Source organism: Durio zibethinus, chromosome 23, assembly GCF_047325235.1.
Source record: "Durio zibethinus cultivar Kanyao isolate XHJ-2024 chromosome 23, ASM4732523v1, whole genome shotgun sequence".
Classification (NCBI taxonomy): Eukaryota; Viridiplantae; Streptophyta; class Magnoliopsida; order Malvales; family Malvaceae; genus Durio; species Durio zibethinus.
Genome location: NC_143184.1, coordinates 8,419,915 through 8,437,472, shown reverse-complemented (window position 1 = coordinate 8,437,472; position 17,558 = coordinate 8,419,915). Strand labels below are relative to the sequence as shown.

The window sequence follows — 17,558 nt, the reverse complement described above, 5'->3', positions numbered from 1 at the left end:
ATATCAGATTTGATTGAAATTCGTCGGAAACGGATTAGATCACTGACCTTAATCAGCAGCCGTGTCCATTTGTTTATGACATGATGGAAAACTATTTGGCTGGTCAAATATGAATCTTTGAACGCTGGATTTGTTAGATGTGGGATTTGTCCTTCAGCGGGTACCTGATGGGATCAATACATAAACAAGAAGATTTGAAAAGCTTAATATATAAGCTCTACAGTCTAAAAATGGTCCCATGCCACCGTCCAAGAAGTTGAAAAAAAAAAAATTTGTCCCCAGCCATTTTGGTTTTATTTTGGAGCTGTGGAAATGGCAACTAAGAGTTAATTATATACCCAAAAATAAAAATAATCCTTTTATGGTGGATTTATTACTTGCTAAAGAATTAAAGATATCAGTTGCCATCAGTTGAGATCATTTCTGGGATTTGATTTTTCTGTCACCTAATTTCGATAGTGATTTTTTTCAACCGCTTCCATTTTTCAATACCACCCATGATGAAAGAGCAGGCATGATGATGAACCAATTACAAGAATCAAGGATCCAGAAGGATGTAACTTCTCTGAAAAGCTGTCATGGAATGAGCAAAGCTATAACATTTGACAGCGTTGTTTCTCTCAGTAACCTTATCCATTAATCTCCTTGCACCAGAGCTCAGGAGTTCTCTTAAAGCAGATGACAAGGCAAAATTCACTTGAAAAAGGATTTTTTTTTTCCGCACTGCACTGAACCAATGAACAAGTGTAGTGCTGAGGAGTAAACGCTCATGGAAATTGTATCATCGTGCTTGCAAGCCATGTACAAACAACTATTTCAGTAAGAAGAGAAAAGCGTGGAGCATCATCATCTTTCATTGTTGAAGCTACCATATAAATGTCTCCCCTCAAATTATATACTCTCAAGAACAGCAATAAGACATGGGAATTCTATGAATTACACACATGGTACGATTAGTTACAGAACAAAATTCCTGTTAGAACACATTAACGTGAAATTGCAAATACATGAAGAAACAGAAGCATTCTCATTGCACATAAGCCACAGAAAAGCAAGTTCATCATTAATGACAGAATGTTATGATACTCACCCTGATTCTTTACAAAAGCTCAAAAAAAGGAATCGTATTTACAACTACTAATCACTTTTACAGGATAATAAATTAACTGACTAACTGAAGGTTCATGGATAAAATGAAGTAGCAAATCTTAACACTCTAATTTACCAGCAAAGTAACATCCTAACTTTCATAGCTTGCTTCAATAAATAACATATCATCCAGGATTCCTTAGTGATTAGTTCTAAAACTGTGGCGCTCATTTGGCTGGAATTCTGCCTTGGAAGCGATATTGTATCCATGTAGAAGATCAGGGAAGGATCTCTTCCACTGCTGCTCCGTGAAGCACTAGACTCTCCTGCAGCTTTATTTTTTCAAACAAATATTTCTTTTCAGCCTCTGCCTCACTCAAGCAAAGTTCCGAGTAACCGCAACTATCACGCCAAGCATTCAAAGAAAGTAGATAGAGTATATTAATTCTATTTCTGATAGAAAAAAGAAGATCATTAGGCATATAAGTGTTAGTATTATACATCCTAATAAATCGATTTTGCAAGAAAAAGAAAATGATCACGTGACAAGTTTATACCAAGCGCTCGTAGAGAATAAGTAAGGTGCATTAATTTTATATTGGATAGTAAAAAAAAAATATTGTTGTGCATGTAAATGTTAATGTTGTAGACCCCGATAAGTTGATTTTGTGAAAAGAGGATAATGATCACATGATAAGTGGTATTAGAATTAATTTTTGACTTATTTGACTTCATGTCAAGAATCTCAATGAGATAAATATGATAGGTCAATCTAATTACTTAATAAAATATCATAATAAAATACATTAACAAAATCTGACCACGTCAAATATACTCTAAAAAAAAGTATGCATTTGTAACAAGGGCATCACAATTAGAATAGAGAAAAATACTTTAATCTCGAATCAGATAAAAAATAAAAGATCATTGGATATAAAAAATAAAATATCATTAAACATCTAAGTATTGACGCTAGCAATTTTTTGAAATCTCTCAACCCCTTTGTTTTGCCTCATTGGCTTTAAGTAATTAGATTAAGTATTAAGTTAATCTATCTTATTTATCTCATTAAAATTTTTAACACCATGTCAAATGAGTCAAAAAATTAGTTTTGATTGTACTTATCATGTAATTATTATTTTTTTTTGTACAAAATCAGCTTATAAGGTAAAATCTAATCACGTCAAACATACTTTAAAAGAAAGCAGACAACCGTAACAAGAGCATCATGACTAGAATAAGAGAAAATGCTTTAGTCTCAAATCGGATAAGAAATAAAATATTACTAAATATAAAAAATAAAATATCATTGAACCTATAAATATCGATGGTAGCAATTCTTTGAAGCCTCTCAGCCTCTTGTTTTGCCTCATTGGCCTTAAGCTGGAAATATCTGCCTCACAATTCCCTACAGCTCTTCTATCTGCAGCTTCTTATTTTTTCTCTCTAGCTTCATTTCTTCTGCCTCCTTGGCCTTGTCCTTAACCTCCCGCTCACAAGCGTCAAGAGCTAAGCGAGCTTTCTTGAACATCCTCATCTTCTCATCAGCCACCATTTCCATCTTCCATACGGCCTCTTGCACTATATCTGCTATTCGATTGCGTGCCTCTTGTGTTGCTATCAACCACCCACCTTGTCCATTTTCCAGGCTTTTTGGACAATCCATATCAAGCTCTATTTAAGTAACAATGATTTAAAACAAAAAGAACTTTCATACAACACAAAATTATTGATTCAGAGAACAACAAAGTTCAAAAGTCGAGATCAAATGTCATGAATATCTGAAACTTACGATTTTTCTTTAATATTTTACTCATTTAGGAGCTTAGGTAATTTCTAGATTTACTGAAAATTGCAGACTCCAAGCCTAACAATTTTGGGATTTGCTCTTTACCTTCTGATTTGGAGTCCAAGTCCTTCGACTAGTCGGAGAGACATCAGTACAATTAATTAACAGGGAGAACATCTATGAGAATTGTAGGTGCCATTATGCTTTTTTTATTATTATTGTGTGGAGCAACCGTAGGTGCTGAAGCCTTTGAGACCGTAAAATAAAGCTAAAACAGGAAATCTATGAATGCAGTCTCAATCTTTATCTTCTTTTTCCTCCCCTATTTCCATCATTTTTTTAGTTCTAAAATAGGCTGTCTTATACATTACTTGGAACTCCCAAGCAGATATTCACATTAGCCAAACTGAATAAGCCGTCCTAATCTCTACTTGAAACTCAAGCAGATATCCACATAAGCCAAACCTGATAAGCAGTACTAAATCTTACTTGAAACTCTCATGCTGACCTAACCCGCAACAACATTACCATCATTTCAACCCAACCCCGAGTTACTGTCTGCAGGGATCGTTCACAACCAGAGAAATGGGCACGTTTTTCCTTTCCATTCGCTTGTGGTTGTCAAGATTGAGTCTTTTTCCATCCAACAGAAGCCCTCAAACCCCAAATTATCTTTTCTAATCAAGTCCTAAAATCACAACATTTAGCACACAATCAACTTTGCCTATTTTATACAGCCCTCCCTTGCTATCCTATGTCAATTCAGGAGTTACACTGGAGATCCCTACAAAAACAGAATTAGGTCTTTCATTTATCTGAATCAAAAACAGAAGTGCAAATTTCTCAAAAAGGGCATGAAGAGTTTAAGCAAGGCTATCACACATATCAAAGCTGTCGACAACTTACTGTCGGACCAGAAAAATAATTGAAACTGATTTGCCAACAGAAAACTTATCATTGTCAATAGATATACGTTAACATTTCCTAATATGATTATTATGATAATTAATTACTAATATACCACATGATAGGAGTTAATCTCTTTGCTATTAATCCGTCCCCTTCCAGCAAAACAAATAAAAAAAAGAAGCAAGTTAATCTATTTCTCATTTAGTTTTTCTTGCATACATATCATGAAACAATAACATAAAGCTCAACAGCTGTAGAATAGCCAAGAGAGAGCAAAAGGAGCGCAATTTGTCCAACTCAGTTCTACACAAACTCTCAATGGCATTTAACTTATCACTGCATCCAAAATATATCTGGTACATGTTGACGAAGCCCTTTCAATATTTGCTGAATATATGGTATGTGCAAATGGAACAACTTTAAAACAAACCATGCCCTTGTCATTTCTGACCATCAGCTTGAATTGGCTCAACCACCTCCGCGTCCAATACCTCTACACAGGGAGACTGCAATACTGTATCCTGGACACCAGATGTTGACCATTTACCTGAAATAGCCGTTCCCATCATCTCATATATCTTACCACTGAGCTGTGCTGGATTGTCAGGCTGTATATATCACATCAAAATTGTAAGAAAACTATAGGTATAATACATATATCATCACATTCAAAATTACGAATGGCAAGTTTCCAACAATCAATGAATTAACTTTCAGATCTTTAACTTCGTATCTACAAAGCTTCAAAGGCAAGGTTCTTATAGAATAAAGTCATAAAATGAGTACAATGTAAACAAAAAACAACTATATTCTAAATTAACGCAATATAATATTATTTTCAGAAAACATATTAAAGTGTGAAAAAACTCACAGTGTAACCACTAGAAACAAGTGCTGCATCATATAAAAGATCTATAGCTCTCAAGGCATCTTCGTCATCAGGGTTACTCTTGTATGCAGCCTGCAGAGAGTATAAGTTACAATAAAATGACAATAAAGGGATTAAATATTAGGTTTACTGTTCATCACCGTACATTCAATTCTCTAATAATTGGATGCTCAGGATTGATCTCAAACACCCTTCTCCCCTTCATGAACTCCAAAGTAGAGGTATCACCAACAGTTTGTGCCTTCATTAGTCTGCAAAATATCAGTTCATGTTAATTGATGCTAAAAAAAAAATTCTTAATCACAGAAGCAGCGTAAACAAGAGGATATTCACCTCTCCATGTTGGCAGACCAACCAAACTTCCCAGATACCAAAACACAAGGCGATGAACTCAGACGGTTTGAGATTTGAACACTGGCAACTTTTTCACCCAAACGTTTCTTAATCCAATCGCAAGTTTTGCCAAATTCCTCTTTGGTTACTTTCTCCTTTTCCTCATTCTTATCACCTACAGAAACGAGACAAAAAAAAAATTAAAAACATAGGTTAACCATAACTAGCTTAAATGTAAGTAATGTTCTAACTGCCAAGTAATTCACAAGAGTTTGTATTGACAATAATGAAAGCTTTAGATAACCAACCAATGCTAAATGTAAAACTTAATGAGATAAAGAAGATCACACACACTAACCTAAATCCAAATCTTCTTTGCTAATGTCTACAAAATTCTTCTCCTTGTAAGATTTCAGATTTTGAATGGCAACCTCATCAATGGGATCTACCAAATAGAGCACCTAGGGAGATGAAACCAAAAAAATTCATTGAAAATGAAGCTCAAGAAATATAGTCTGTATAGATTTTGATTTTCAAAGAAGATATATACTTCAAGATCCTTCTCAAGAAGTCTCTCCAGGAAAGGTGCATTCCGAGCGCTGCTCACACTGTCAGAAGCAATGTAATAGATATCCTTCTGCTCAGGTTTCATGTTCTCAACATACTCATCCAAGCTAATCATCTCATCCTCACTTTGGGAAGAGAAGAATCTAAGCAATGGTGCAAGACGCTTGTGATTTTCACGATCTTCTATGCATCCCATTTTCAAATGTCTTCCAAAATTCTCCCAAAATGTCTCATAATCCTACAATGCAAGCACATGTTAAGCATACAAATGCAAAATGGAATAACACACTGATCAATTCATATTTGCTCACAAAATAGAAAATAAATTCGACAATAAGCCATGCTTTGTTCAAGTCTTTTTTTACAGCAACTATACTTGCACAGTTACACAAGAGATTAAGGGGGAAAAGGAGTCAGGGATGAGGAGAGAATGAAAAATATATGATGCATACTCCTTTATTTTCACTCATTGATATTCCCAGAATCATGTCAAACGCTTTTCGGACCAAACGTTTCCTCATGATTCGCACCTTCAAGAACAGCACAAAGTTAGAGTTAGGAGGCTGTTAACTAAGAAAAAGCAGTTACTTTTTCGTTATCTAACAGATTTCTAGGGAAAAAAATTATTGGACGTACAATACGACTTTCTTGAAGAATCTCACGTGAGACATTGAGCGGAAGGTCATTTGAGTCCACAACACCCTTGACGAAGCTTAGATATCGAGGAAACTATTCAACGAAGAATACAAAAAGGTCACAAGTTAGATTATATCTCAATCAAGTATATTCCTCTCATGCATAAAGGAAAGACATTTGATTACCAGTTCTCCATCAAAATCATCTGAAATGAAGACCCTTTTAACATAGAGTCTTATATTCTTTGTCTTGGGATTAATTATGTCATCCTTTCCCATAGGAGAAACGGCTGGAACATAGAGTATAGAACGAAACTCCACCTCCCCCTGCAAAAGCAATTTTTATAACTTACAAAATGAAATAAGAAGCAGTGGAAGAGTGATGCAAGTCCCATGTTACAAATGCATAAGTTTTCAACAGTATTATCTTCAAAGGACATTAAAGGGATATTCCTATTAACTCCAGATAATTGAATCCAAGATAGACTGTAGCAAGTTTTCAAAGTTGATTCAAAAGACCCCCTATTAAACAATAATCACTGTTATTACCTCAGTTGTGAAGTGTGATGATGCTAAAGGATCTGAGTATTCATTAAAAGTTTTCTTGTAGAACTCATTGTACTCCTCTGTTGTCACCTCCTTAGGATTGCGAAGCTGTAAAGATAAAATTAGTGATAGTGTCACATATTAAACATTTTAGAAATGCGAACACTGAAACTTAAGCAATTCTAAAACTCACCCAAATTGGTTGAGTCTCATTTGTGAGCTCCCAATCCCAGAACCTCTCAACAACTTTTTTTGTATTCTTCTTCTTCTTCTGTTAAATCAAAGTCGAAAAACAATCAATCACATGCATGTTGCTAAGCAGCCTGTAGATGATAACATAAAAAAGTACAATAAAACAACGTAACCACCTCAATCTTTTCATCTTGATCAGCCTCTTTGGCTTCAACTGGGTCCTCATCAACTTCAACCTGTGAAAAGCCAAGCATAACAGTTTAGTTATCCCAAAAACTAGTTGACGCCTTTGTCAAGAAAAGCACAAATCTTGACATCATGTTGACAGCACCTCTTTAGTGATTCCCTTCTCCTGCCAAGTGTAAATTGGGAATGAAACAAACTGTGAATAGTTCTTCACAAGCTTTTGGATCCGTTCAGGATGGGCAAAGCCTTTGTCATCACGCTGAAAGTACAAAGACAATAAGAAACAAGAGAGATAAATTCAAGATTTTATAACAAATAAAGGTACTAAATATTCTTTGTTACTTAAGCTACCTTCAGATACAATGTAAGGCGTGTTCCTCTAGGAATGAGATTTTCTGGGTTTGTCTCCTCCCGAATAGTATAGGAGCTCACATTTGCCTCTCCTTCCCATATATATTGTCTATCAGATTTTGGACTCTTTGTTGAGACAACAACCTACAATTAAAATTAACTACATAAGCAACTGATGAATTCACATGCTAAGATGATAAGTATAATAGGTTAACTACGTACCTTATCAGAAACCAGAAATGCTGAATAAAAGCCAACACCAAACTGACCGATCAAATTGTTGTCAGTACCAGCATCCTTGCTTTCCTGCAAAATTATACATTTTATTAAAGCCCATTACATATAAGCCTAGAATCAGGAAATAAAACATTTACTTTAATTTTTAGACCTTCACAGCCTTCAAGAACTTTGCAGTTCCACTCTGTGCAATTGTACCAAGACCATCTACAAGTTCTTGTCGAGTCATACCGATGCCTGAGTCACTGTATAAAACATAGTATTACAAGCATTGCTAAAAACAAATCCTCAATCAAAGCATCTTAAAGCTTATATACTTACGTAATAGTTATTATCCCATTGTCTTTGTCAGTTTGGATACGGATGTCAAGATCAACAGCATCCTTTAAAAGCTGCGGATCTGTAACACTTAGATACCGCAGCTTGTCCAAAGCATCACTTGCATTGCTGTGGAAACACATTTATAATTTCAAAAAGAATTAGATTTAAGGATACCAAACATCATGTAGTGGAATCAGACAGACTATTATATAACTTTAGCTTAAAGTTCAATTATTGCATAGACAACTCTTTATAAACTAAGCATTACTGTCATCTCCTCAGAATATAAAATAAACAGACAGCATATAGTTATCTTGGATTTCACGCATCAAGGAAGAAAAGATTGTTAAAAGGGTAAGAGTATGCATATATTGGCCTATCTAGGATGGCAAAGGGTAATAAATACATCTTTGGAGTCCATATTTTCAATTTGTTCCTCACATTAACAATCTTATAATATGGCCCCTGAATTCACACATATTTTACATGCAGATTGTTACTATAAAATCATGGTAATTTAATAAATCCAGGGATGGACAAATAAGTTCTCAAAACATGCCTGATAAGCTCCCTAAGAAACACCTCTTTGTTGCTGTACAAGCTGTTGACGATAAGATCCATGAGTCGACTAACCTGCCAGCCATGTATGAAACAGTAACATTATTAAAAAGAACCGATCAAAATTTTATACAAGAACTTCTTTACTGTAGGCCAAAAGAATCTATATAAGAACTTATACAAGTCAGGGCCCCAACATACCTCAGCTTGATACTCATATTTCTCAGCTGGAGGAGGAGGTGGATTTGACGAATCAGATGCTGCCGCAGTTGACTTACATCTGCTGCCCAAAAACAAACCACTTTTCAAGTTCAAGTGAGCCGAATGTCTGGCCGTGTCACACTTCCCTCTAGTTATTGCCGAGTACCAGGTGTTATTATCACTCCCCACTGCCTGTTCATAGTCCAATAAAATATTTATTAAAATAAACTAATAAAACACAGATTATATTAAAATAAAATATCCATTTAGCAAATTCACAGATTATATTAAAATAAAATATCCATTTAGCAAATTTCATAAATTAACATAATTTCAGAAATCATTTTCCTTAATTGTTATCAACAAAGAAAATGTAAATAACTAAACACCAAAGGAAACTTTGACATTAGTTTCAATCAATCGTCACTCACAAAAATAAACAAAAAAGAAAAAGAAAAACTCTAAAAAGATTAGACTTTTCCTTTAGTTTCATGATTATTTTTCTATCCAAATGAAGGGTTAAACCAGGAGAAATGAGAGGAGAAGAGTACCGAGTCAAAAACAAGAGTAGAGGAGGAGATTGAAGCTGCCGAGGCGTTGCGGTAACGAGAAGTAGGGGCACGGCGGGCAGCGGAAACGTAGCGCCTGGAGAGGCGGTGCATGATTCGAAATGAGAGAAAACGAGCGAGCGAGTTTCTGGTAAGTTGTTGATGATCAGTGAATTGGGTGCTATATGCAGGGACTGGGGCAGGGATGATTATAATGAGGGTTTTACTCGGGTTTCGCTCGGTTAATGGGTTTAATGAAGCTTCTGGAGATAAATTGCTAACAAGTTTTTGGGTATTTTCGTCATTTAGAAATGTGAGGACTGAGAGCGGCGATTTGGTATGCGAGGTCTACGCTAGGTGCTGTATAAACAAATTCTAACGATTCTCATTCTGCCACGTTATCAACTTTTTTTTCTTTCAATTTTCCTGTCAATATTATGAGTCGGTTCAAGTCCATTTATATCAGGCTTTAAAACAGATTAAAATGGCTCACATCGAAAAGGCAAAATTAGAAAAATTGCAGGCTGCAAACCCTAATCAAATCATAATATTTAAACTATAACTAAAATTTTTATGTCTAAGCTTTAAAGAATGATAACAAATGTAAGTGTATTTATTTATTTTAATATAAACTATTATTAATTATATATAAATGTAATTTTTATTAAATTAAAGTATTAAATAATATTTTATTAATATAATATATATGCATATAAATTAAATAAATCATAAAAATATATTATTTTATATATCATAAGAAGGATCAAGATAGAGTATTTCAAATTCAATATGAACTAAATTATTCAAATAGGTAAATTTTAACTCAATTTTTATTTTAAAAAATAATTTATATTTCATATATTGTTGGTGTATAAATTGTATACACTATCAACAAATCAGATAATTTCATCTCATTAATGACTGAATATCAATTCTTAAAAAAAAATTTAATTTTAAAAAAAAATTTACTTATTAATGAGATGTTATCACCTGATTCACTTCATTATTGAGAGAATATCATTCAATTCATTGACAGTGTATAGAATCTATATATTGATAGTGTATCAAATATAAATTCTTAAAAGAAAATTTGTATTGATTGAATAATGATAAATCAAATTAAATCAGATATAAGTTATTTTGTCATCTTTACATCCAGTGACTCTTTTCTTTTTTACAAAATTTATCTAATAAATAAAATTTTTAAAAACAAAGGAAATGATAAAAAAAAAAAGCCATATGTGAATTTATTATTACAATAAAGTATTAAATAATATTTTTTAATAAAATACATATATAAATATAAAATTAAATAAATAATAAAAAATATTTTTTTATATATGCTAAGGTCGAGACATAACTCTTAAAATTTTACTTTTATCCGAACTAAATTTAAAAAAAAAACTCAATCTAATTATTTCAAATTAAAAAAAATGCACAAATTAAATCGAGACGAATTGAAATTTATTGATTACGGGATTATTTTATCATTTTTGTCCCAATAAATTTTTTATTACAAAATTTATTTAACAAAAAAAGAAAAGTAATAAAAAAGAAAACCCAAAAAACAAAAAAGCTTTTAAAAAATAAAGAAAATAAAAAATACAAATAAAATGAGGGGGATGTCTCGTGGACATGAGACAAAACGAAACACTTTAAATTTGTCTTTAACCTAACCACATTTTCTTTTTTTTTTAAATGTACTTATGTTAGATTGGTACAAATTTAAATCAATTAAATATGAAATGTTTTATTATTTTTATCTCTATTGATTTTTTTTACAAAATTTATCTAATAAAAATAAAATTAAAAAAGTCAATAAAAAAGTTTAAAAATAAAAAAAAAACAAAAAATATAGAATGAGATGGCCGAATCATGGGCAGGGAAAAGATCTAAAATAAAACTGACATATCCATTTCTTCGAACATTCAAACCTTTCGAAAGTTAAAAAAAAAAATTAGGAATTAGTCAGATAAGCAGGACAGCAGCTGTATAAATATAGGAGAAAACTTATATAAAATTTTTTAAATGAAATTTGTGAATTTCTTTTAAAAAATAATTTAATAAAAATTTTAATAAAAATTAAAGCAGATAAATTGATAAAGTTCAATGTAAAAATTAATAATATGTAAAAATATTATTAAAAATATTATTTATAATTTAAATTTAATCGATATTTATTTAACAATAAAAATTCTATCAATAATTTTATTGAAAATATCTATCTAAAAATATATATCAAAATTTATTTAAAATTGTTTCAAAATTTATAAATTTACTTTATGTAATGAAATTTTTTTATTTATCGATCTTATTTTTTTATTTTAATTTTAATTTAATTATTTTTAATATAAAACTTTACGAATTTTACATAAAAAAACTATAACTATGTGAAATATGTACGGTTGAAAGAAGCATACGCAAAGATACCAAACAAAAAAACAAACACAACTTTATTTTTATACCACCAAAGTATGCATCAAAGAGTAATGTAAAAAAAAAAAAAAGCAACAAAGAAGATCGCCGGCATCTCGTTCGAAGTCAGTACCAACCGCATCAAGCAACTTTACAAGCAGCAAAAAACACAAAACTCTGGAGTGAAAGCCAACTGTAACCCACAAAACAATACCACTAAACTACAAGCAAGCTCGACCATCCCCTACCCCGACCCTTTATTGTCCTCTAACTAAAGGACCAAACAAGAAAAAAAAATCTGCAGTTTTCCATTAATTATATTGATTTCTTGAATTTAAAATTCTCTGCTTTGAAAATCCTTGCACATTTTTAAGAATCAAATGGTTTAGCTACTTTAAATTATTGATGACTATATGTTATCAGCGAATTCTCCATCTTTTTTGCCTTGGAGCAGCATGAGAAAGTGAATAAGCCTATCATGGGAAGCTATAGATTGAGAATTTGAGATCTTCCGTATTAACTGATACATGGCAATTTTCATTCCAGCTGCTCGTGGATTGAGCATCAGTTAATTCTTGTTGATCAATGAATGACAGATGAAAAAAAATGGCTAAATTTTATTGTCAGAGTTATGTACGGACATTTGATCAGAATCCATACATGTGAGGGAAAAATGAAAAAATTACAAGATTTAAGAGAAAGCAGAATGCAGTCTTTCTGATTATTCCATAAACAATATTCTGAAGATGTATCGAGCAATGCAAATATTACTCTTCCATTCTTAATTACAGACCAAAAAAAAAGGAGGAAAGGGAGTAGGATAACGAAGAGACTATGAAACACGTAAGAGTAAGATTCCTCTACAGATGAAGAGAAGTATCAACATCAGAATTCTCAAAATTTTTCCATGTGCTTGAAGTGGCTGCACTGTTATTAGGCCATAACCTTGTTGATGAAGGGAATGACATCTGTGAAATGGGTTTGCCTGCTTCATGAGTTTAGACCAAGAGAGAGTGAATCCGATGGGGTTGCCTGTAAGGTAGAATTACCTCAGGTTGGTCTTGGAAGGACAATCTGTTAGGCTCATAGCGCATAGCCGTCGGGCTGGCGCGTTCGGTTTCAGAGAATAGTTTCAGATGCTGATCTTTCTCCTCCCTCTTTTCTCTAACCTTCTGCAGCTGTCTAAACCTTTCTTGCAAAAGGGCAAATGAGGAGCAAACCACACTAGGATCACCACCTTGCCTGACCATCGTAGGAAAAACCGTTTCCTTTGTGGCAATTGCTTGATGCGCGTTTGTGAAAATGATTAGAGCTTAAACGGGTATATAGATGTATTTATAAGAGATGGTCATTTCCCGTTCAACACTAATGTAGACTTTTTTGTTGCAATCTCAAATGATTCTGGCTGATGCAGTACACAGATGAATCGGCTGGTTTGCAGCAAAATCCAAGAAGATGAGTTAGACAGGGCTGGATTGCTGGATGTGTAGGCAAAAGTAGGATAAGTGTGAGATATAGAGTCCAAATACAATTGGCGAGTAGCATTTGGAAGGAAGCTTTGTGGGGAATTAATGGTTCGGTAGAGCCTTTTTGCTTTTTTGTTTTGTTTTTCTTACAAAAAATCACACTGAAGGAAATGGGTTATGTACGGAGATGGCAAACGGTCCGAACCCGTTAGATTTTGATCCGAATTTCAGATCCAATCAAATTTTTTATAAAAAAAAAAAAAATCAGGTCAAGCTTAATTTGAGGTAAATTTATTGTGATTCAACCCAATTTATATCAAAAACATGTTTTTATTATTTATTTAATTTTATATTTATATATGTATTATATTAATAAAATTATTATTTAATATTTTAATTTAAGTTAATACCTAATAAAATATTATAATTATACATAATTAAAATATATTATATTAAATTAATTTTAAATCAAATCAAATCGATTATGATTTTATATAATATAAATCAAATAAAATATAAAAAATAATATTTTAATATCGATCAAATTAGATTTATTTCGACTCAATTTATTATAATAATTTATTATATATGTTCAAAATTAAATTTTATATTTATTAAATATCATTAAATCAATTAAATTTTAATTTATCGACTATCTTTTTAAACCACGTTAACTTTGAAGAAGAGGGTGATGCACTCACCGGCACTTTTGGATGCATATTATCTTTTATAAAATAAAAAATAGAAGTTTTACGATGTTGGAGCCCCAAAGATTTCAAGGCACGGACGAGAAAATGAATCCCTAAAAGGACATTGAAGGGAAAAAGAAAAACAAATCAAAGTAAGACAATTCCTATAACAATGTTTTTTTGTTTATGAATAAAGTCAATAATTTAAGTTTTAGTACATAATCGTATAACTTTTGATTTTATTCTCAAATTATTCTCCATTTCATTGCATCAATTAAGAAGAGATTAAAATTCTAAATTTATTCTAATTTTTTAATAAAATCAAATATTTAAATTCAATTTTTTGAACACATTTTTAACATTAACATGATGCATTTAGAATATAATTTTGATGTGCTCTCGTAAAAATTTAATTTTGATGGATAAAAAATAAAAAAGGTTAATTTTATACATTGATAATGAAAATTTTATTTTCATAAATAAAATTAACATGATAATACATATTTTATTATTTTTAAATATACATTAAAAAATATATATTATTATTTTATTCACTTATAAATTAAAAAAATTATATTATCAATGTATGAAATAGTTTTTCAAATAAGAAAGAGTCTTCTCTTTTTAATTGAATTGAATTTTCATAATTACGATTTAATTTTATATAAATTATTCAATTTTTTAGATTAAAATAAAATATAAATTTAAGATAAATGATTATAAATCGTACATTCGAGATGAACCTAACAAATAATTATCGATAAAATTTAAACATAAAATTTTTTCAAAAAAAAAAAAAATCTAAAACCAACAACTTGTCCAACCTTGTTATTATCAAAAAAAAAAAAAAAATAGCGGAAGGCCAAAATTGGCAAATCAACAGAAGATTTTTAACTACCAGTCGAGTAACTAAAATTCCCTCCCAAATTTCGCCTACAATAAATTCCTCATACAGTAATTATCGATTTCTCCTCATCCAAAATGCAAAAATTAGCATCTTCCGACACCCTTCACCAACACTTCCCTCAGGGCCTCCATTATTCTCTTCTCAAATCCTCCAAATCCTTCCAAGAAACCCAACAATTCCACGCGTTTTCCCTAAAAACCGGCATTTTCTCTCACCCTTCAATCTCTTCTCGCCTCCTTTCTCTCTATGCCGACCCCAAAATAAACAACCTTCGCTACGCTCGCTCCGTTTTCGATCGAATCGAATACCCCACGTTGGTTCTCTGGAACATCATCATGAAATGCTACGTCGAAAACCAACAATCCCACGAAGCCATCTCCTTGTTTGTTGAACTGCTTGGGAATTTTCCGCCTGATGAATTCACGTTTCCTTGCGTGATAAAGGGATGTGCTAAATTAAACGCTGTAAAAGAAGGGAAGCAAATTCATGGGTTGGTTTTGAAGCTTGGCTTCGGATTAGATAAATTTGTGCAGGGAAGTCTCGTCAATTTGTATTCAAAGTGCGGCGAGATTGGTTTTGCTCACAAATTGTTTGATGAAATAGATGAGAAAGATTTGGTTTTATGGAATTCTTTGCTTGATGGGTATGCAAGGTGTAAGGAAGTCAAGCTTGCGATGAAGTTGTTTGGGGAAATGCCTGAAAAGGATTGTTTTTCATGGACGGTTTTGCTTGATGGGTTAGCAAAATGTGGGGAGGTTGAGAATGCTAGAGAGATATTCGAGAAGATGCCAAATAAGAATTTAGTTTCGTGGAATACTATGGTTTATGGGTATATGAAAGCTGGAGATGTAAATTCCGCTTGTAAATTGTTTAATCGAATGCCCACTAGGGATTTGATCACGTGGAATTCAATGATAGGAGGATTTGAGTTGAATTTACGCTTTTTGCAAGCTTTGAAGATGTTTGAGAGAATGTTAAAGGAGGAATTTAGGCCAAGTCACGCAACGTTAGTTAGTGTTATTTCTGCGGTCTCTGGATTAGCTAGTCTTGGTAAGGGGATATCAATACATTCTTATATTGTTAAAAGTGGAATTGAATTAGATGGGGTGGTTGGGACAGTGCTGATAGAAATGTATTCCAAATGTGGGAGCATTGATAGTGCTCTAAAAGTTTTTCGGACCATACACCATAAGAAGTTGGGACATTGGACTGCTATAATTGTAGGCTTGAGTATTCATGGTATGGCTGAACATGCTCTGAAACTATTTCTTGAAATGTGCAGAATTGGTCTGAAGCCTAATGCTATAACTTTTGTAGGTGTGCTTAATGCTTGTAGTCATGCAGGATTGATTAATGATGGTCGTGGATATTTTAATTCGATGATAAATGAATATGGAATTAAACCTACTATAGAACATTATGGTTGTTTGGTGGACATATTATGTCGAGCTGGGCATCTTGAAGAAGCAAAAAATATCATTGAAAAGATGCCCATCAGACCAAATAAAGTAATTTGGATGACATTGCTTAGTGGTGCTAGGAAACATGGAAACCCAAAAATAGGTGAATATGCTGCTCAACATTTAATTGAATTGGCTCCAGAGACAACCGGGAGTTATGTTGTCCTTTCCAATATGTATGCTGTAGCTGGTGAGTGGGACAAAGTTTCTAAGGTAAGAGAAATGATGAAGACAAGAGGATTAAGAAAAGATCCAGGCTGCAGTTCAATAGAGCATAGAGGCGTGCTTCATGAGTTTATTGTGGGAGATAAATCACATCCCCAAACAAAAGAAATTTATTCCAAATTGAGTGAGATGAGAGAGAAGTTGAAATTTGCAGGACATGTTCCTGACACAAGCCAAGTGTTGTTGTGTATTGAAGAGGAGGAAGGGAAGGAAGCTGAATTGGAAAACCATAGTGAGAGGTTGGCTATTGCCTTTGGTCTCATCAATGTTGAAGCCGGATGTCCCATTCGCATCATGAAGAACCTTCGGGTTTGCAACGATTGCCATTCTGTCACTAAACTGCTCTCTAAAATCTATAGTCGTGAGATTATTGTGAGAGATAATAGTCGCTTTCATCATTTTAAAAATGGACTGTGTTCTTGCAAAGATTTTTGGTGATTGCCTCAGCTGTTGGTTGGCATTAATTCTTTTTCTCAACAGGACCGAATAGGAAGTCCTCATAACTTTAAGGTCTTCATGTATTGTGTCCATCATCACTTATGAGGGTTTATAAAAATGGCTAGGATATGTTTCTTGGGCTTTATTTATATCAACCAGAGAAGCCAACCTCTTACTGCAATTAAAAAAAATTGTATTCTTGAAGATTTTATGTCTACTGTGTTTAGAGTCTATTTTTATTATTTTACATATCAAGTTTGTTCATAAGGCAGCTAAAAAGACAAGTGGTAGAAATATCAGAAGTTGAAATTATATTCTATGAATTCTAAAATTTTAATATACCTCTATCAATATGCCTTATCAGAACCGAAACATGCCACAGTTATTAATCTTAAGTGTTGCAGAAAACGATGTTTCATTGCACTGACGCGTTAAGTTTTGTTGCAAGATCTCAAGAAAGATACTACTTAATGATACAATAGCTCCAAATGTAAGCAGTGAAATTACATCGGTACTGGAGTTACACGAAAACAGATACCACATAGTGATTAATGTTAAAGCTTTCAAAGATATATCTATCTCAGTTCATTTTCCAGGGACAAAGTTA

The 17,558-nt window shown here is 32.6% G+C and overlaps 1 protein-coding gene and 2 pseudogenes across 2 annotated transcripts; 1 reads left to right on the top strand and 2 right to left on the bottom strand.

The window, feature by feature from the left end:
* Nucleotides 1–3,955: 3,955 nt before the first annotated feature.
* Nucleotides 3,956–9,536, bottom strand: LOC111314519 (heat shock protein 90-6, mitochondrial-like). Its single transcript, XM_022915950.2, has 20 exons — nucleotides 9,355–9,536; nucleotides 8,804–8,995; nucleotides 8,604–8,677; nucleotides 8,045–8,170; nucleotides 7,875–7,968; nucleotides 7,709–7,792; nucleotides 7,487–7,630; nucleotides 7,281–7,394; nucleotides 7,126–7,185; nucleotides 6,951–7,028; nucleotides 6,761–6,865; nucleotides 6,398–6,538; nucleotides 6,213–6,305; nucleotides 6,029–6,106; nucleotides 5,560–5,814; nucleotides 5,368–5,470; nucleotides 5,010–5,184; nucleotides 4,822–4,927; nucleotides 4,659–4,748; nucleotides 3,956–4,395 (listed from the first exon to the last, which is right to left on the bottom strand). Exons 1-20 carry the CDS (start codon nucleotides 9,463–9,465, stop codon nucleotides 4,228–4,230), a joined length of 2,391 nt encoding a protein of 796 aa, XP_022771685.2. The 5' UTR covers nucleotides 9,466–9,536; the 3' UTR covers nucleotides 3,956–4,227.
* A 2,600-nt stretch (nucleotides 9,537–12,136) lies between these two features.
* On the bottom strand, nucleotides 12,137–13,452 carry LOC149512184 (uncharacterized; annotated as a pseudogene).
* A 1,306-nt stretch (nucleotides 13,453–14,758) lies between these two features.
* LOC111314518 (pentatricopeptide repeat-containing protein At5g66520 pseudogene) lies at nucleotides 14,759–17,155 on the top strand (annotated as a pseudogene). The gene has a single exon (XR_016332719.1). The product of XR_016332719.1 is annotated as a pentatricopeptide repeat-containing protein At5g66520 pseudogene (transcript).
* The last annotated feature ends 403 nt before the right edge of the window (nucleotides 17,156–17,558 follow it).

Bases quoted from the DNA above. Each gene is read 5' to 3' on its own strand.
- LOC111314519 (XM_022915950.2), bottom strand. From the start codon at position 9,465: ATGCACCGCCTCTCCAGGCGCTACGTTTCCGCTGCCCGCCGTGCCCCT. The intron at 8,171-8,603 runs GCATGTTTTGAG...GTGTTTCCACAG, and splicing joins TTTCTTAGGGAGCTTATCAG to CAATGCAAGTGATGCTTTGG. The intron at 6,306-6,397 runs GTAATCAAATGT...TTCGTTGAATAG, and splicing joins ATGATTTTGATGGAGAACTG to TTTCCTCGATATCTAAGCTT.